Source organism: Ascidiella aspersa, chromosome 2, assembly GCF_963924565.1.
Source record: "Ascidiella aspersa chromosome 2, kaAscAspe10.2, whole genome shotgun sequence".
Lineage (NCBI taxonomy): Eukaryota > Metazoa > Chordata > Ascidiacea > Phlebobranchia > Ascidiidae > Ascidiella > Ascidiella aspersa.
The window spans coordinates 38,474,005-38,495,532 of NC_139448.1; the positions used below are offsets into that span (position 1 = coordinate 38,474,005).

At 36.7% G+C, this 21,528-nt stretch overlaps 1 protein-coding gene across 1 annotated transcript in view; it reads left to right on the top strand.

Annotated features, from left to right (window-relative positions):
* The window catches only part of LOC146165645 (zinc finger protein GLIS3-like), a 37,726-nt gene that overhangs the window by 14,009 nt on the left and 2,189 nt on the right, over nt 1–21,528 (top strand). Inside the window, exons 4-13 of the mRNA XM_083381538.1 lie at nt 5,390–6,504; nt 7,649–7,822; nt 15,365–15,526; nt 16,741–16,854; nt 17,421–17,532; nt 17,887–18,081; nt 19,021–19,188; nt 20,041–20,232; nt 20,748–20,835; nt 21,348–21,508. Of these exons, the coding sequence (XP_083237664.1) occupies nt 5,390–6,504; nt 7,649–7,822; nt 15,365–15,526; nt 16,741–16,854; nt 17,421–17,532; nt 17,887–18,081; nt 19,021–19,188; nt 20,041–20,232; nt 20,748–20,835; nt 21,348–21,508 (2,481 nt within the window). The remainder of the gene's footprint in view (nt 1–5,389; nt 6,505–7,648; nt 7,823–15,364; nt 15,527–16,740; nt 16,855–17,420; nt 17,533–17,886; nt 18,082–19,020; nt 19,189–20,040; nt 20,233–20,747; nt 20,836–21,347; nt 21,509–21,528) is intronic.

The following is a 21,528-nucleotide window of genomic DNA, read 5'->3' on the forward strand; positions in this document are numbered from 1 at the left end:
AATATAAAGCCATTTGTGTTTCATAATTATGCTTTTATGATGAGGTGCAATGCGAATTAGCACGTTTTTTTACAAAACAATATTGGATCACTAAAAAGTAATGCTAATATACTTACTGGACAAAACAACAATTTGTACCAGTCAGAAATAATACCAATGAGCTTAGTAATGGATTCTAAGTTACATCGCTAAACCATAAAACTGGTATAACTCAAACAAAACACGATAAATCGGTCGCCAAAATAACATATAAACCATTAAATAGTTGATCTTTCGCCCAAACTTTCACACAACAACCCAGGAAGTTTGTTTATGATCAGTTGTAAATTCACACAGGACCAGTTGATAGAGGGCAATGACAAGGCAATTCGCCATCCCTATTCGTCGCTGTTATCTGTCTCATATCCATTATAGGGGATCAGTGCAGCGCATAGCTTAGGAACACTTAGGTTTGTTGTTGATTTAAGCATTCTGCCCAACTCACCTGTTCGCCCTCTCCACGCTGGTTGCCTGGCGACGCATATACTTGCCAGATTAGAGTGCATTATGGATTCATAATTCCAACCATAATGTGTTTGTGTGTGTAAGAACACCATTTTTGGCATATTTCTCATATACCGGCCATCATAAACTGGCAACTTAGAATGTATATGACCAATATTTGTTCACTAATACTTGAGACTTACATTTCTATAAGAAAAATATGCTGTTTTATCGATGTTGATTGCCAATTAATTAACGGTACCTGGTTCAGATTTAAATGTAATTGCTAGTTTTCACGAATATGTTATCGTACGTGCCCGTGTGTGTATGTGAGTATTTTTTGATGAACTATGCGTGTTTTTGTGAATGAAGTTGTGTGTTGTGTCCAGTAATTTATTACCTATTTATTCATTTACCATTTACACGTCATAATGGTTTGAACAATGACTTGAATGATAACAAAGATCATAAAATATTAGACTTTGCCAGCTGCTTGTAAAGTTAACATCAACTTTTTCTCTTTGTAATTATAACACCTGGAAAGTGAAAAACATTATCAACTTTTTCTCTTTGTAGTTATGACACCTGGAAATTAAAAAACATTGTCTTATGACATGTAAATATACAAACATAAAGCAGTAATCTCAGGATATGCGCTTACACGAAAACTCCCTAAAAACCCATTGTATCGGTCATCGTGTGACAACAGTTCAATGACAAAGCGTTAAATAAACGACCTTTATTTGCCCTTGATCAAAGAGTTATAACGGATGAGCGTGCCAACGTGATCAGATAAAAGCGACAGGCGACATAAAATCGCGTGCGACAGCGACACAAGTGTAGCGTGTCGCCACGGGAACGAGTCTGGGCCACTTTTGGTCCGATTGGACCATTGTGGAACACTCAAATGCTCTATGAATAGATGTGCTTAAATGTGAAGGGATTAGGGGTGATTTCTCCTTAAGTGGGTTTATGGCGAGGATTCTGTTTCGTCGCTATTTAAACACTTGTTTTCAAGGTTTAGGGATTTAAGAAAGCTACGCATTTTTATAACGCTATACTTGACTCGCTTTCAAAACATAAAGTTTCAGTCAAAATATTTTTGGGGGTTTATTAAAAAAAATGTTTAGAAAAAAGTATCTGAGAAGTTGGCCTTTATAAACTGTGCTTTTAACACGAATATAGCTGATAGACCTTAATTTGTCTCGTAGATGTGATTTCTCGTAGTTGTGAATTTTTAGGTTTATTAAACGTGGCCCCTCGACCCCCGGGGTGAACGAATAAGTATTTTGGGGTCACTAGCATACAACATTTTTATTATTATGCAGTTAAAGTCAAATTTGTGGTTTTCATTATAACTTCGTTTTTTTCTTACTATTTTAAACGTCAACAAAGCGTTAGAGCTCATGAACGGGGGCCATAAATTATTGAAGGTTGAGAACCGCTGGTTTAGGACGTCGGTTAAAGGTATTTTTATATTAAAGCTACGCTTTTTACAAATCTTTTCATTTCGCTTTAACATAAAGTTTTTGTCAAAATGACGCCTGATACCAAGCGATAGTATCGGTTGTTGTACGATGCTAGGGTGGTATCGGTGCCGATCCCACACCAAATTAATTTGTGCATTTGAGATAGAAGTCGCTATTTTATGATATTAGAAAAAAAATCATGAAAATAATGCAAAACTCAGGAAATGAAATCAATGAATATCAACTAATGGGTGTATGTGTACCCAAACGAGCCGTGAAAATAAGCAATAGGCATTTACTGGGCCTATTTATCTCGATGACAATGTGGTACAAGCTCAAAAAATAAAAAAATAAAAATACTAGTAAAAAATTAGGAAATACTTCATATTATATAACTAATGCAAAACTGGATAAATTAAATTACCCCAACCCTAACCCTAATCAACGTATAATCACTAATGGGTGTATGCGTATGGGAGCGATCCGGGCAAATAACCATTTAGTGTTGACCTTGTGTCTTGCTTGTTACGAACTGACGAGACAGGAAATCAAACAAACCAGGGAAATTCCATCAACTTTCGGTTTGAAACTAACAAGCGAAAGTAATCCAAGTACTTAGCACTTGTTTGTTGCGCTGCTAAATTTTTGCTAAATTTATGAAGAACCTGGTTGTTTTCAGAGAAACCACAACCCAGTGTTTTAACTAAGTCAATTTGAAAACAACAAGTCCAAGTCAAGTCTTTTGCTAAAAAATAGCAGGTCAAGTCATCAATTGCCCAAGTCCTAGTCAAGTGTTTATTAAATCAAGTCAGCTTCAAGTCATGTCGTTCACACAAATTCCTTTGCCCAAAATACAGTTAAATCAAGTCAGTTTGCCCTTAATACTCAAGTAAAGTCATTTGTTCAAAAGACTTAAGTCAAGTCATTTTGCTTTAATCACTTAAGTCAAGTCAAGCCATTTTAAAAACTTAACAACACTGTTTTACCCCTAAGAAAAAATAAATAAAAATCGTCCTCACGGCCCTTTATTTAAAATATAAACTATAGATCTTTGTTAACGCATTTATTTACGTTTGTTGTTTTATTCGCCAAGTAAGAGATCAAGCAATTAAAAACTTTAGGAGATTAGGAAATTTAATTGACTCAAACACTTGCTAAGTTTTCTCTTGGAATTAATCATCTGTCGCGAAATCAAGGTAACCAAGAACCTTGTCTAAACATTTAAGTCCAATTCAATTGTCCGTATCACTAAAGTCTCATCCGAACCCCCTTGAACATGGGTATTGATTGTTGTAACCCTCCCCCACGAAATATATCCCTAAATGTGGGTCTGTTTGCATAATTCTGGAATTTATTGGTTACATATATCCAATCTTCCATTGGCAAACAAATTCTAAACGCTAGTTCCTGTAATAAGCTGTGACATTGTCTGCATCGTTGGATTCCAGTGCCTTGCGGTGAGCGCTTATCTCACTTCCAAGGAACATCTTGTCGCCTTCACCATCAAAGGTGTCGGTGGCGCTTATTGCGGATTGTTGGTTGATCATTAACCTTTCCTTATATGCACTTTAATCCCACGTAAGACGCTTCACAGCAAATACAAAAGCTCACATGCTTGTTAACATTTTGTCAAATGTCCTTGCAGTTGCGTGACATTTTTGGCCTTCGCCAAGTAATTTGAAGCAAAAAATGTGGTAATTTTTACAATCTGTAATATTTTTAAGTACAAATACAGAGCTTGTTATAATACTTAAAGTTTCCATTTTCGAAAAAACAACGCAATATTGCATTTCCCTAAGGGCCTAAGGGTATGGCAGTGTCAGTTCGGGCAAAAAGCCTGGATCATGTGATATAAAGAAAATGAATAAAAAAACTACTTGAAATGTGGGTCAAAGCAAACAAATGTTATTGATCACAAATATAAAATATAAAAACACACAAATATCATGGAGAAACTAAATTCAAATAACATTATTCCTATTTAACAAATACAAATTTATTGAAGTTTTATAGTTTTACAATTCGTTCAAAACTCTCGTTTAACGACTTTAAGTGTTTTTTCGTGTTTCCTTATCAATGAACTCAAATAACCCCGGTCGCTAATGACCTCTGACGTACGAAAGGTCACATTCCCGCTTTGTTTGTTACGCAACAATCCCAAGGTGTGGCGCCCTTTTAAATTCCGACCTTAGAAGAAAAAAACACAAAAACCCTGTCAATAATCGACCTTGGAAGGAGACAACAGGCAAACTAGATTGATGGCACCAGGAGCAAAGTATTACCGGCTACTGCTTCTTTCATGTGCCACCGTTACAAGCCCACCTCGCAATGATAACATCGTTTTTCACTTGTGTCGTGTTTGCTCGACAAATATCCCGCCATTCACACCACCGCCACCCCTCCCTGACGTATTTGCACGACCCTGCAAACCTTTCTCTGCCCGCCTTAAAATGGCCGAGCTGCCTTAGGTTTCGTGCTGGGATTAAGTCCTTTTTCGGGACGTATTTACACTATTTTAGGCACATTTTGAGCGAAACGATTGCTTTATGTAATGTGATCGTTATCGCATTTTTTCTCTCAATTTTGTTGGAAGTTACTTCTCAGTTTTTGAGACATTTTTGTTCTCAGTTTTTGGGGCTTTTTAAAAAAAAAAATCATTTCTACAATAATACTACTAAAATGTATAATTTACTTCTGAAAATAAATCTAAAGCAAACTGTCGTAATTGGAAAACAATTATTCACATGCGAAATTATAGTTTGTGCAGAAAATTAGTTGTTTTTATATTAATACACCATTTTTCCATGGTTTTCATCATAATTTACTAAAGCACGGTTGTTTGTGTATTTGTCTGATTTTTTGGGACATCTTGGATGAACAAATGCTTTTTGTTATGTGATCGTTATCGCATTTTTTCTCAGCTTTGTTGGACATTACTTGGTGTTTAAAGTACGCTGTGAATCTTGTCAAAAGTTCTTCCCAGGGATAATGATACTAAAAGGTTTACGATCTCTCGGGAAGAGCACAATATAAGGCAAACTGTCGTGTTTTTCGGCTGTGTAAAATCGTTTGCTTCATGTTATGTAATCTTTATCGTATTTTTTCTCAGTTAACTTGCGTTGCAATATCACGCAATTCACCTAACGTTGCATTTCTGCAGTCATTAATTTAGTACTGTTACTTGGATTTTAAATTTTAGGCCGATTTTAATACATTCTTTTGTAAAAAGTAAACATATTAATACGCGTAATTTTTAGGCGGATACTTTCGTTAAAGATTCCTTTAAACTTTCGACAACAATAAAGTAGTATAAGTCTTCCAAGCAATTAAAACATTTAAAACATAAAAAAACAAAAATAAAATAAAAAGTCAAAATTTAAGCATTACAGCAGCTTATAGAAATCAAAGTAAACCATAACTTTACAATTTATTCCCAGACCACCCCCTGGGCACCGAAGAACACCCTCATCTTTATCGCCCCAACTACCCCTATGACGCAATTACTACGTCATCAACGACCGACAACCCGGGAATATCGGTCAAGGTGGAAGCAGTGGACTACAGAGGGGGCTTCGGACCCCCCGACGAGCCCCAAACTGACCCCAAATACCCCCATGACGTCAGCAAGATGGAACCGCCCGGGGGAGGGTGGTCAGCGGCGCCGGAACGCCCGAACGCGTACCTCCTTCACCCCCAGAACAACTTCCTAAAGCCCTTAACCCCTAATTCGTTGAACCCGTACAAGGTACTTCCCCCTGTTACCCCAACGGGGAACCACCACCTTAACCCCGACGATATGCTTTTACCCCCGCCAAGCGCGATGTCGACAATAAGTGGGCTAAGTGGACTCTCACCCTTCCAGGGGCTTTCCCCAGTGGGGTCAACTTTCGTCAGCCCGCGCCATTCTGCTCGATCCGGGGGTAGAAGTGTGCGATCAGCCGCAATGAAGCGAACCCTCTCAGTGTCCCCACTTTCAATGGACGGATTCGACATCAACTCGCTCATACGGGTTTCCCCTAACTCGCTACTCTTTAACCCCTCGCGCCATTCTTCACTCGGGGGATCTCCCCTGCCCCCCATAGGTCCAGACGGGGGAACTTACGGGCACCTGGCCCCCAGGTTAAGCCCCTCGGGACTTTCCCTAAGCCGCCAGTTGCTAGTTGCAACCCCAGGGAGCATGATCCACGATTTAAACGCCACCGGTCACGATTTTATGGGTGATTCTTTCACCCAGGGGGGCGTCCCTCACCCCCATGATTACCCCAACCCCTACGCCGCCCAATATGCGGGGGAGCATCACCCCCAGCTCATTGTGACGCGACAGAAGGACAATATGACGTTGCCCGAGCCCTATCACGTTGACAAGGGCCTCCACGAAGGTTACTCGGTGTCAAGCGCCCAGGTGACCCAGAGTAACCCCACCTACACCGACTACCGCCATCAGCCGCCTGTAATTGGTCCGCAGAGTCACCTGAGCCAGCCTGATGTGTCCAAGTCTAAGGATGGTGAAAGTTGGGTTTGCAGATGGACAGAATGCAACCAAATATTCCAGGTAGCAGATCTCTTAACTTCTTTATACTTAAACTTCGATTTTCAACCAATGTGTAAACTTTTGCCGCTGATTCACAACACCAATGACTTTTGTTTCACTCAACAGACGTAATTACTATTCTTTTTAACCGTTTTTAAACCATTTGCAGATCTCTACCTAAACTTAGATTCTTAACTCATGTGTAAACTTATGCCAATTTACTGTCGCTGATTTACAATACCAATGACATTGGTTTCGCACAACAGTCTTAATAAATATTCTTTTCAACCGTTTTTAGTTTACCTTGGCTGAGATTCGAACCCAGTATCTAGTAATCCTGAAAAGTAAAAAATCACTACTGAGCTTGTCATGCGCCCATATTTACTATTTTCACTATTTTACCTTGGCCTGGATTCGAACCCGGGACCTTTCGCTGCGCACAGAACGTTTGTATCCAAACTTTATCGCAAGTTGGTTTATCGAAGCCTATTTTATGCTCTCTGATAACCGTTTTTTCAATTATATTGGGATTCAAACGGTGTATTTTTGGCATTTTAAAGCACAAAACGTTCAGCAATAGACATTATACACTCACTTTTAATATGTCCTGACTTGGACTTGAACCGCGAACCTTCGGAACCTTAGAAGCAGGAGTGATCACCTATGCTTAATATAAACATATAACGAATTGTTCTACTAATTTGCCTTCGTCGGGGTTCGAACCATGTACCTTAAAGTTTCTTACGGTCCTGATAAACAGACTATTCTGTTAAACTCATTTTACACCTATAATTGTCTTTCCTGAAATATTCCTTAACTGGGATTCGAACCTCCTACCTTCGGACCCAAGTACTTTGATAGGCGAAGCGTTAAGTAAGGCTTAATATACCCCTATTTTATAACATTTTATAACTTACCTCGGCCGGGATTTGAACCGTGCACCTTCGGATCTTGAGAAGCACTTTTAAAAACGTTCAATAAGGCTTGATATTCACCTATTTTTAACTATTTTCCTAATTTGTTTTGGCTGGGTTTTGAACCATGTACCTTCTGATCTTAAGATGCACTTTAATAAGCGTTTAGTAAGGCTTATTATACACCTATTTTCAACTATTTTCTAATATACCTCGGTCGGGATTTGAACCGTGTACCTTCGGATCCGCAGGAGCAGGACGAGCTTGTGAAGCACATCGAGAAGAACCACATCGACCAACGTAAGGGCGAGGAGTTTACTTGCTACTGGGCAGCTTGCCCGAGGAACTACAAGCCATTCAACGCAAGATACAAACTACTTATTCATATGCGCGTTCATTCGGGGGAAAGGCCAAATAAATGCACGGTAAGGATTACCCATACTTGGTTCATAACACCACTTTGTGTCAGTTTGGTTACGATGTTCCTGATTATAACTACTGGGTTGTGAATGCAGTTGAAAGCAACCCTAGACCAGTGGTTCTCAACCGCTGGTCCGCGGACCGGTACCGATCCGCATCAAGTTTCCTGCCGGTCCGCCAAATATATTACAATTTTACATCGTAGTTGCAAAATGCAAGATGGTAAAAGCCTGTCCATCAAATGTAGAACTTTCCAGTTCCGTAATTTGCTGCATTGTGACGCAATATAGAGTTAATGGTCTACTTTGGACTTTATTGTTCGTCACAATGGTACAAGTGTTGTAGTAGGCTACAACTCGTTTAAGTCTTAAGCTTTAAGACCAGTGGTAGGTGAAAAAGGTGAAAAACTTCAATGGCCCACGTAAAACACGTATGACATCAAACAGACAAAAGCAAATTGCTTATTAAATTGAAGTTTTCATTCTTTGCTTTTAAGTTGCATATACTTTTGTCGTAATTACATTTTGGGTTAATTTTTATTTTCGAAGTTCCACCGGTCCGCAAAACTTGTTTTGAAATTTTACCGGTCCGTTAGCTAGAAAGGTTGAGAACCACTGCCCCAGACGACACAAAGAGCGAATTTTTTGCATTTACAAATAAATCTCACTGGTATCTATATATGCAGGGAGAGGCTTAACAAATGCACGGTAAGAATGGAAATGCTTATTCAACGTCAGGAATGTTCGGTACTTAACATCCGATACCCGATATTTAAAACAAAAGTATCGCGATTCAATCCGATACCAATGACGTCATCAGTATTCTCATACCAGCAAAATAAATTAAATTTAAGCGCTCGAAGATGAATTTTTCCAGGTTATTAGTAGAAAATTTGTGTTTGGTGTTCAGGAGTTTAAATTATCATCAGATAAAAAATCGTGGCTAAAATACCCATATTAGTTTTGTATTGGATCGGCACCGATACCACCCGAGTATCGGGCGAGTACCGATATTATCGGAGATTCTTAATCATAAACTGGGGCAGTAAAGCCTGGAAAAAAGGGCTTTTGGGGCGATCTCTGTTTAACCCCACTAAAATGATTTCAGGCCAAAAACCTTATTAGCAGTTGGGTGCATTCATTGCAGACAACGTCTTTAATTGTTAAGAATAGGAAAGTTTTTTTTTATTTTTCAGAATGGTTAAACTTTTTGTAGGACATTTCGAAAGGCACTTTTTATTTGTAGTTGATAAGCCTACGGGGTATTCCCCCTAAGCTGTATCAAACACAGACCAAAGTAAGTTTGCAGAAAGCCAATAAAAGTATTTTTTATCATCATAAACATCTCTTTATCTCACTTGACCTAGCAACCTCGCACACATGCAACAAATATTTGTGCAATTTTGAGACGTTTCTAAACCAATATAGAAGCCAGAAACCTAATTAAATATTGTACTTAAAAAAATGAGCGTATTTTTTGTTTGTTTGTTTTTGGACTTTTCAATATGCAATTTTTTGTTTAAATTAACGTAAGAGTCATTGGCGACAATTATTTCTCTGGATTTGTTAATGCAGTGGTCGGCAAACTTTTTTTGTCGCGGCCCAAAGTACTCTTAACAGAGCTATTAAAGGTAAAACTACTAGGTATGTAAAACTACTAGGAAAATAGTGGCGGATTCGGAATATTTGTTTGATGGTGAAGTATTAGGCGCCTTGATGGGCAAAACTCTGACTGCCATCATAATGTAAAACATATTGTAAAACCAAAAATATACGCGCGGGGCTCGAAAATTTTTGCGTTTACCTATAGTTAATGTTGGGAAATAAACATATTTCGAAAGGTAGGCCTACTCAGGACCACATTTAGCACGTGGGTCTGAACCACGCTGAGACAATATAAAATTTTAATCCATGTGATTTTAAAACATAGTGCAATGAATGTACTGCTATCACCCACAACTACATGATAACACTAACTATTCAAAAGTAACTCGCGGCCCACTAAAAATGGCTATGCAGCCCACAGTTTGCCGACGACTGGGTTAATGGTTGATATTTTTGTAAGTTGTAGGCTTTGAGTGTTCAAGGGCATTCCCTTGAAACCTTGTATCAAATGCAGACCAAGATAAGTTTGCAGCAAACGATTAAAAGTTTCATTTTATGATAAACTCTTTATCTCACTCAATATAGCAACCTCGCAAACTTACAACAAACATTGGTGCAATATGCTGACGTTTCTATCTCAAGCTTACTTTTCCCATGTCAGGACGGACCAATATAGAAGTGACACGTGTCTTTACACAGCCGTGCACCAACCCGGTTTATAAATACACTGAAACTCCTGTGTACATCGCTGTGTTGTGTTGCGAAGCTTAAATTTGTATCTCACTTGTTCGAAACCCGCTTTGCTTGTAGCTACTCGAGTTCGACATATCTATAAACACGGCGAAACCTTGTACGCTTACTGGGGTTTATACCAGTTTGTTCATAAGATAACTTTTAACTTATTTCAACATGTGAAAACACTTTTCCGGCGCTATAAAATAAATTTCAACGCCCTGTTTGGGTTATTGTTTTTAGGTTAAAATCAACTTTTTTTACTACACTTTTTGCATGTTTAAACGTTTTTCAGAAATATAGTTTTTAATTTTCTCAAATATTTAAACTTGGTTGTATAGCTATTCAATTTGGACATATTTACATTGACCGCTGAAGGTCATACACCTACAGGGCTTATACCACCTGTCCATATTTTACTGTTTTTTTTAAGAAACTTGGGAAAAAACATGATATTTATATTTTTACAAGTCATTTATAAGCCGTCTGTTTTTATTTAAAAACTATAGCTGTAGGAAATTTATTTTTTCTGTTTTAAAATATAGTTTACAAACTTGCTGTATGGAAATAAAAGTACTAAGCCTGTGTTATTTAATCGGCCATTGATTTGTTATTGAAGATGATATTCTTGTTAAGAGTTTTTAAAAACTATTAAATTTTGCCAAAAGATATAAACCGCCATTAGCTTTGAGTATTTGAAAAATCAAAGCTTTCATTGGATATCTCTTTACCATAATATTAACATTAATGGCAATGTATAACTCCACTAGTTTCATTTCACTTGTTACAGCCTGTGCAAGTGAAATTCCTTCAACAGAACAACTGTATTCCTCGCCGTGTGTTATTTCAGCCAACAAAAACAAACCCGGCAGATTTGTTTTGAAATCCGGCGCGTTCCCGAAGCGGTGTGAAAATAAACAACTGGCCGGAATATTTTTGGAGCTAACCTTTTCGAAATACCCGCCTCTGCATTGTTGACGCATGCTTGCGTAACAAACGTCGCCGTTAAATCGTTAAATTTAGCTCCAAAAACGTCGCAAAACGCGTTAACGGACCTTTTTGGCAAAAATAACAGCACTTGTTTGTAATCGCAGGCGTAGATTTGCTTAAAATGTAGTTCAAATATGTTGGCTACAAATACGTGGCAGTGTTGTATGCAAGTTATTTTTAACTTAAGTTCCAGTCAAGACTTAAGTTCCAGTCAAGTCATTCTCGACAAATAAGAACTCAAGTCCAATTTATTGTCATACTACAGTGATTCCCAACTATTTTGGCTTGCGGTACCCTACAGGAATTATAAATAGCTCGCGGCACCCTTCTCGTTATTTTGCTATTGGTTAACTGTAACGTTACAATAAACGAGGTTAAAAACACTTTAGTTTTTTGCACATTTTTCGTACACAAAAAAACTGTATCAAGAAGCTTACTAATAGAGCAAAATTGGAATCCTAAATAATTTTAAATATCTCTCGGCACCCTTGAGCGTTAAAATGGCTCCCTAGAGTTCCGCGGCATCCAGCTTGAGAAACACTGTCATACTGAGTCACGTCTCACTCAAGTCATTAATAACTTAAAAATACCTGAAGTCTTAGCCAAGTTATTTTAATAAATAACAAATCAAGTCTAATTCCAATTCATTGTCATACCAAGCCGAGTAACCTCTGTGCTTTGACTATCTTACGATTTTGCAAATCACTCGACTTCATATTCAAGTAATGAAAAAAATGACTCCCTTGCAACTCTGTCCCAGTTGCCATTTAGTGCAAAACAACTAAAAATGATATACATTTAGTCGTTTACTTATAAATAGTAAAAAATAATGTTCAAAATAAACGCTATTGCTGTTTACTACCCCAACATTTACACACGTGGGACAGACTTGGACAACTAGATTTAAAATAAAAGGTTCAATTATTAAAAATACTAAACTCCTTCAACCTAAAGCGATATTTTAATTAGCAGTCAAACAAAAACTCAACATACTGCCAGCATTTTATTTACGCATATAACCCCAAAGCGCCCCTTTTTAACCCTTTTGCTGATTTTCGTTCACCAGAACTGTAGTCCCCATGTCGTGGGGCTGAAACATTTAGCGAAATGTGTTTAAGGAATATTTTTTAAGCGCGTATGCGAACTTGGCATGAAAGTCATAAGGGAGAATAAGTACTTTCTAATCAGGTCAAAAGATGTATTTAATTGTTTTCGTTAAAATCGTGATTTTTTAAATCAAACCAACGAATCATGTTGTATAAACTAAATATTCGAGCAATTATTACGCAGGAATGTTATGCAACCCGTAAATGTAAATCTATATGTTATTGAAAAGATATTAAAAAAAATTTAAATAGTTTTAGAACCACAGGTACTCCTATAGTAAACCTAATTTCAATCACACATTAAATATGTGTGCAGAGCTAGAATTGAGCTGTAAGCGAGTCACTTATACCTCTCATTTCCACCCCTGCGTGTGTTTTCTTACAATGGGAGTAAATTATTCATCATTGAAACTTTGTTGATGAAGAATTGCACCAAACGCCTTTATCGAACCGCTAAGCGATTTCCTCGTATTGTGACGTCATAACGTGATAGCGAATCGCGGATTTCCCACGTCGTCGGCATTGCGGTCAAGGTCAAAGCTAAGGTCACGTGATTGCAAAATGCAAGCTTTAAATATTTCGGGGAGATTTGTTTTTTGTTGGTAAATCTTGTTACGTTTTGTAAAATTTCGATGAAAAATTTGCCATTTTCGAACGAGGTTATTTTCTATGCGAGTTTGGATTGGCTCACTGTCTTACTTAGCGTTTAAGGATAATGAACTGTATAGTGCAGAATTGTTTTATCTGAACTTTAACTCCATGGCAGCTATAATCTTCATGGAATATTTTGAATATTGCTCCGCGGAAATTAATACGATTTCACATTAATTTTCGCTGCTAACTTAGCGGCCAATCGAATTGGAAATAGCTTTACAAGTTTTGGCTGATTTCGGGAAAAGTAGGCGATAAAACTGTAATATTTATAAAAAATTTTTGATAACAAAATTTTTAAAATAAAAACCTGTTACAGCCAAAGTTTTTTTTTTATTTATTTTTTTTAAATAATTTCAAAAAGTTTATTTAAATCGCAAACAGCCGGTTTTAACGTTGGATATTTCAATCGTGCAAGCAAAGCGTTTATCATGTGGAACCTTTACAAGTCGATAACATCTCGTTTGACGGAATCCTTTCGCTGGTGGTCGATTCCGTGAATCTAAATAAACTTGGAGCGATAACCGACGACTCCCGCGTAGATCGGGAATTCTTCTGCGGTCTGCGGCGATACGGGTTCGTTTTTCCCGCAGAATTTCTCCGCACGTTTTTTGAAGTTTCTTTATTGTGGTGGCTTTCGATTTTTTAAGATAAAACGTTGAGTTATTGCGATAAGGGCGCTGGTTTAACGATGTTGTAAGCGATAACCAAGAGAGAAGCTGATAATGAATAAAGAGTTTTTCGAAACGTTTAAAAAAACGTCTAACTACAACCTTCAACCATTGTCTTAAAATTTATTATAAATGTTCACAAAATGCTTCCTACTTCTGTATGGGCTTTGATATTCTTACTACGTCTAACTACAATCTCCAGTAATTATGCTCCAAAGAGAATTATAGTTTAAAATAAAGTATTTATGTTTTGCGCACAGACTTAGTTTGACTTATAGTTTCCCTATGTAAAACCACCACACTATAAAGCCTGTATTTTGTCCTCCACGCTTTGTTTATTGTTTCATGTTTTACCCCAGAAATATATTATAGTCGGATTCTCTAAATATTCCGAAACAGGTTAAATCAGTGGTAACTTTTTTAGAAAAATTGCGCAACGGTCCCTCAGCAACTTTTTAAATTGCTCACGGTCCCTTAAAAATATACACAAAATAACATTTGTTTTTAATTGTATCAATTGGATGGGTGCACTTGCTTCTATGCTAGCAGCTCGGCTAGGTTAACCTCTAAGTCTAACGAATCACTTTTTTGTGTGAAGCAATCACGAACAGTTTTAAAACCATAACCGTACAGCTCACAGTGTGCCAGCGCAGCAAGCTGTAAAAACGTACCTCTTATTAGCACAATGCAATACTGTGACGTCACAATGGATAATTCAACTCAAAGTGTACAATAACATGAATGAACAACTAATCAGCTTGCTTTGGAAAAGTAAGTTTCCTGAATTTTTTTTGCACAAGAGGTTTCTTCTTCAGGAGCGTCGTTTTGATTTTTGTTAGGTGCTTCGCGGTCCCAGAAAATTGTCTCGCGGACCCCTAAAGGACCGCGGACCCCAGTTTGAGAACCACTGGGTTAAGCTAAGTACAGAAATTAAATAGTAAACAAAGTTTTGTACTTAGTTTAATCTTTATCATTGATGTGCAACCACCGTTCGTTTTCACGATTCGGATTCAGGCAGATTCTGTTATTGGAAAAAAAGTTCTGATTACTCCTAAACAGGCGCGGGTCTAGGATTTTTGTTAGTAAGCGGGGAAAATAAACATTTTTCAGAGATAACATGTTACCGGTGTTTCTATAGGCTTATATAACCCTGATTTATTTCCGAGTTGTGTAAACTTTAGACTTTGCCCCAATAAACCTCACCTCACATTCAAGCTAATGTTACGTAAGCCTGGAGTTTATTCGCTCAAATTATCAAACCTCCCGCTGATTCGCTTTCAACACATCGGAGAAAATGTCGCAGCACGCGACGCAAATGTCGCTTGTTAAAATGTCGCGCGTCGCTAGGTTTCTATTGTCGGCGACATTTTCTAAAAACGTCCAGCTTATGAAACTCAATTTTATTTTCGGTCTTGAAAAGGTCGCAGGTACAATGAAGTCTCGTCTAAAAATAACAACATTTTGTCAGTTTTTGTTCGACACAATGTCCTTATGTGAAATTGGATTAAATCTAAAAGAAGCCTAAAATAGAGAAACCAGCAGAAAAAGTTTTTAGCCATTTTTTGTCTTTTTTATGATATTTGAAATGTAAGCATTAAATAACTATTAGGTCGGTATGAGTTTAACACAATCGTCTATGTTTTTAAAGAAAAAACAACAACAAACCTTCCATCCCTATTTAAGTTCTAACGGTTACATAAATGTATTTTTTCTACCAATTTTTCTAATTTGACTAAAGCGGGGCGATTTTGCTGATACAATGATAACCCAAGTACATATTTTTTATCTTTCAGTTCGACGGTTGCAACAAAGCCTTCTCGCGTCTCGAAAACCTAAAGATCCACCTTCGTTCTCACACTGGGGAAAGACCCTACGTGTGCCAGAATCCTGGTTGTAGCAAGGCGTTCAGTAATTCATCGGACCGAGCGAAACACCAGAGAACTCACCTCGATACGGTGGGTGGGGTAAAGCGGGGGCGTTTATATGGGGGGTTAAAATGACAGTGTTGTAAATTTGAAATGACTGAAGTCCAAGTCAAGTCAATTGTTGAAAAACTTAAGTCAAGTCAATTCATTTGTAAAATAACTTAAGTCCAAGTGTGTTTTTAAATAAATAACAAGTCAAGTCTTATTAAAGGTGAAAATAATGAATAAACGCAGCATTTGAAAATTGTCTAAAGTTGTCGTTTTTGTAATAATATTCGGAATTATTTTGTGAAAGCGAATTAAACCAGACTCAAATTCGGATCCAGAACAAACCAAAAAAAAATGTTGACATATATTTCTCGACAATTTATATGACCTTCGCGCGGAAATATTTTTGAACCCGTACATTTGGTTCAAAATATCGGTATTGAAATAAAATACAAAGTATCGAGCATCCTTCGTAAAACGAACGAATGTCGTATAATTTTGTGCAACTTGGATGCATTAGTTTTATGTTAATATGTGCAACATAAGCTTTGAGTTATTGCAAGCCGTATGTTTCTACCATGTTTTTATCGATTACAAAAAGAAATACAAACTTTAAACATCACACGAAACGATAAGAAATTGACAAATTCATTTGTACACAAAACGTTTGTCTGGCATATAGTTCCACTTTATGAAAACCGTAATCATTTAAATCCGAATTTTTATCCAAACATTAAAAACTGTTCGGAAGTCAACCAAGTCCAAGGTTGGATTATTTCACGATAGCAAAGATAGACTTAAAGCATGTCACGAAAAGATACGGTTTTGATAAATTCGATTCTATTGTAAACTTGACCTTTATCTGTTCGACTTGATCAAAAGCGAGCAACATATTTATCAAAACCTGTATTTTTAATTTAAACTCTCGTTTTTTTTGGTTTCAATCAGATATCCTTTAAGTTGTCAAAATAGTCCGATTTTGATGGAAGAGATAGCCAGCAGAAATATAAACTTTAAACACAACACAAAAAGATAAGAACTTGACAAATTCCATCATAAATATAGGCTTTATCTGGAATATATGACGAAAAGCACGACATTTGATTTCATTAGAGATAGAGAGTAAATATAAAAATTTAAAATAACACGGAAAGATAAAGATTTGACAAATCTCATTGTAAATATAAGTTTTATCAGACTTTTGGTTTCACTTCATCAAAAACGTGCTTTTCAAGATTGTTTTCTCTTTTTTTCAGAAACCGTACGCGTGTCAGTATCCCGGATGTACCAAGCGATATACTGACCCGTCATCATTACGTAAGCACGTTAAGGGAGGTCACGTGACCAAGGACCAGCAGGCCAGGAAAAAGGTAAATACCCTGATCCGATACTAACTTAACACACTATTTTCATGCTTTTTTGCGTTCACATTTTTGCAACTATAGGTTAAGTGCGATCAGCCTGTATAAAGTTGTACTAGTTAACAATAACATCAAATATGCAACAAACAGTGTTTCCTAGTGATTTACGCCTTGTTTATAATCGTAGCCGATCCCTGATGCCAAGTGGTAGTATCGGTACTCGCCCGATACTAGGTGTATCGGTGCCGATCCGATACCTAATGATTATGATACGTTTTCTTTGATCTGTGAGCAAAGTTTAAATTTACCTCAGCATATGTTGTCCTTTAAACAGCGCCTTAGATTAATTGTTTAACTATGACCGTAGAGACAACAATACAACTGTCCAGTTATATTTCCTGTCATTTTTTACTTTACAATTTCCATATTATTTAAGTATTTTTCTATTGATTTCCTCTATTGTACTTCATTATTCCCTATTGTTCCTTCATGGTTCTTCTCATTGTTCATCTATTGTTCTTCTAATTATTCCTCATTGTTCGCTATTGTTCCTCAATTGTTCCCTATTGTTCCAGATGCGAGGAGTGGAGAGTCTCGGTGGAGGAGGGGAGAGGTTGGGGGAGTGCCTCAGCATCCAACCCCTCAGACTTGTTCCTCACGAAGATTCCTACGAACATGAACATCCGGGTAAGTAAAAAAAAATAAATAAACAACGACAAGGATGTTAAAGCATCATTATTTCTAAAAAATTGTCCATTTGTTATAAATAAATAAAATAACTGGTTGTTTTGCAAAAACATAATCGTTAAAAATACGACAGTTTCTTTCTAACAAAGTGTAACCCTTCAGAGGTTTCTCCTTTAAACTCCTACTTTCCAAACCAACATAAAACGTATGACGCCATACGTTACTTGGTGACGCTATACATTACTCTTTGGCGTCATACGTTTCATCGTTACGTCATTTATTATCCCGTGACGTCATATAGTACCACTGACGTCACAATCGTCACATCTTATAACCACTGTATCTTTTGTCCAGGAATGGCGAGCCCAGCTTTCCACCACGGCCCAAAGAGCAGCCACCTGTTGCCTAGCAACCGATCCTCCCTCGCTTCGCCTGCCCGCTCCTCCCACTCCCAAATGATGACGTCATCCCACTCACAAATGATGACGTCATCGTTCCCGAGGACCCCTGGGTCCCAACACCTGCCCCCGCTATCAACCCCCATAACAGGTTTGTTAGGGATAATTTCGCATCAAATATATAATTAATTGTTTCCATGGTGAAATGGAAATTGTTCCCATAGTTTGACAAAAGTATTCTTATGTTTTTTTTAACTATTTTCACACAAAATCTTGGCCTACAAATCTTAAATTTTACGCCTTTTTCGCCCATAGTTTATCAACCTAAATGTTTTGCACAGAAATATTTTCATGTAAATCCTAATTGTGTTTTCTTCTTTTTTTTTGCTCAAATGTTGTAAACTTAAAGTTTTTAGGCATGGAAGTTCTACATTTTCGTTTTTCTTGCTTTAGAAATATAAATAAATCTAAACTTTTAGTTATTTTGCATAGAAATTCTAAATACCATATTTAGAGATAGAAACTTTAAGTTTTTTAAGTTCTAATGTAATTTTTGTCCTACATTTGTTTATATAAATAAAATTTGCACATAAAAATTGTTGCGCAAAGAAATATCATTTTTTCTATATAAAGGAAAACTTTTATTTTTTTGACATAAAATCCCAGAGTTGACTTTTTTAACATTAAAGTTCTAAATTTTAATGCATTCTCACTGGATTAATTATTGTTTGTTAGATATTTCGCATAGAAATCTTAAATTCTATTGTTTGGCATAGAAATCTTACGATTTATTTGGGCTTTGAAATCTCAGATTTAATATTTGGAATATAAATTTTAGGTTTTATAATTATACTTAGGAATGTGAAGCTTAATATGTCGCAATAGAAGTCTTAGATTTTAAATTTGACATAGAAATCTTAAGCTTTGCATTTTTTCTTACCCTTCATCGATTAGTTGATCATAGAAATCTTAAGATTTTAGTTCCAGCTCCCGAAATATAAAAAATATAAACTTCTAATTATTTTGCATAGAAATCTTAAATTCGATATTTAGACATAGAAACTTTAAGTTTCCTTTATTGCTCTTCCAGCTGCCGGCTCCTTCTTCCTTCCTCCCCACTCCTCTCACCCCCCTCTTCACCCTCCTGCCTACCCCGAGGAGTATAACATCCAGCAGGAGCAATTTGCTCCTCCATCGGAAGACCTCCACCAGCTCATGCCTCCACCACCTCCTCCTCCTGCTCATCCGAGAGAACAGAGTGAGTAGGAGTTTGTGCTGGGATATTAAATTGTGACGACAATAATGCGTATTGTCTTTCTGGAACACTACAACAATGCAAACCCACTTTCTTGTTGGCCTAAAAACATACTAAGTTAAATTGGGAGTTTTCAGGAGTATTTAGATATCTTTGTGACGTCAATAATACACATTGTCTTTCTGGAACACTGCAACAATGCGTCCCACTACTTTATTGATTATAACATTATCGGATCGGTTTGGAGCATCGAATTTATTTTATGTGATTCACGGCCATGTTTTCTTTCTGGGAAAGTAAATAACCAAACCTCCTAACACTAAACAGAATTATTGCTCAATAACTTAATACCACTGCTTTCGCCAGTTTCAATTTGATCAACTTTCTTTATTAGACCGTTGTAATAACGTAATTTGTTATTGAATGGTTTTTGCCCAAATATCTGGTTAATGACGTCGGAATAAATATTAAGTTTTGCAGATTGTTTTAAGCGAGTTGGGTTTCTTAGATGTTAAGAAATGACTTCGTAGATTTGAAAAAATATCCGAAAACTATGCATTGTGACGTCATTAATGGATTGCCGTCCTTTAATGTTGCCACAATACTATACCCAATGCGTTTTCGATTTTCTATACCAGGGTTTCTTAACCAGGTACCTCGGCCGCCCGCGAAGCCACAAGCATATTTAAATTAGTGACTTTACTATTGACCTTATGTCACATTTTTTATTATTTCAACAAAGCATTGAAATCAAACAGATTTTTTCATACAATAACAAAATATCTTCTACACTTCAATATTTTTTCTAATTTTTACATTTTTTTTAACTTAAATTTCAAAAACTCAATTTTTTAGATTTTGCCCGGGATTCGACCCAGGGGCATCCCCGTAACCCCCACATCCACGTTCATGGGGTGACCATGGCTTCACCCACCCCTCACCCCGTTCCAGGGGGGTTTACGGGGTACGAGGGTCAAAGGTTAATCCCCCACCCCCCTTCCACGTCAAGATCACCTTCAAGGAGATCGATGAACGGCCACGTGCAAGGTAAACATTGTTCGGTAACAAAGCGATTTTTAAATAACAACAAATTGATTTTAAACAATAACAAAGTTTTTAATTTAAAAAAACCATAATATTTTATTGATTTTCAAAGCAGGTTTTTTGTAAAAACAGATTTTTTTTGCATTTTCACCAGAAGAAAAACAATAGAAAGATATTATTTTTAGTAAAATGTCCGCTGCTGTAGGTAAACTATTTAATTCTGTAATTCTTTTTAATCTAGTAACAACCAATTATTTAGTTTTTTCTTAGTAAATGTGATAATCAAATGGTCCAAGTTGGACAATAAATTATATTTGCTCTTGCAAACACTTTATAAGTGGTTATTTGCCCGGCTCGCTCGATTACGCATACACCCAATAGATATTGTATGTCGATTTAGATGGTTTTCCGGGAAATAGCCTAGCTTCCTAAAAATTTTGACAATACTGAGATATTAAAATTTTATCAAAAATAAATTATAGTAAAAAAAATTATATTAAAAAAAAACTATTTTCCAGTTGTGTCAAACGGGCACGGGGAATCCCCTCACCAGCGGTACGCCCACTCATCCAGTTTAACCCCGACCGTGCAAAGCGGCAGGTTCAGGTGAGTTAAAAAAAATATTAAAAAATGAGTGTTTAAATGCAGAATATTCTAATTTTTCAGTTGTGAACTGTAGATTAAAAATACTAAAATATATTTAACATTTGCCAAATTAGAATTTTCTGAAATTAAAAAATTTAAACATTTCACTTTAAGTTTTGCTCAAAACTAAAAACTGAAAATTTTTAAATAAATCTGAAAAAAACTATGTAAGATTTCCAGTTTTTTTTTCCAGTTTTAAACCCGACTTTTCTTAAAGTATATTCTATCAACGGTGTTACCACCTGATTTAAAATAAAATATAAAAAAAATGTAAAAAATTAAAGTCTTAAAAACTATCTAAAAAATTCATTTGAAATGTTTTTCCTAGGGAACATTTTCCTATAAAATACAAAAATATTTCACTAAAAATTCCCTTCTTTCCTGATTGTAGGAATATTAAAAAGTATTTTATCTTTGAAAAATACAAGTCTTAAACCCTATCAACAAAAATTCAATTGAATTGTTTTTTCTAGGGTATATTCTTCCAACGGTGCCCACCACCTTACCCCCTCAATCCACTTCATCGACGGCGAAGGGGGTACGAGGGGTCAAGGGGGGTCAGGGATGAGCTACGAGGCCGTTCAGAGGGCCATCTCGGCCCGAAGCAACCACAGTATTGACAGGGGAGCTGGCGGTAAGTGATTTTTTTATTTT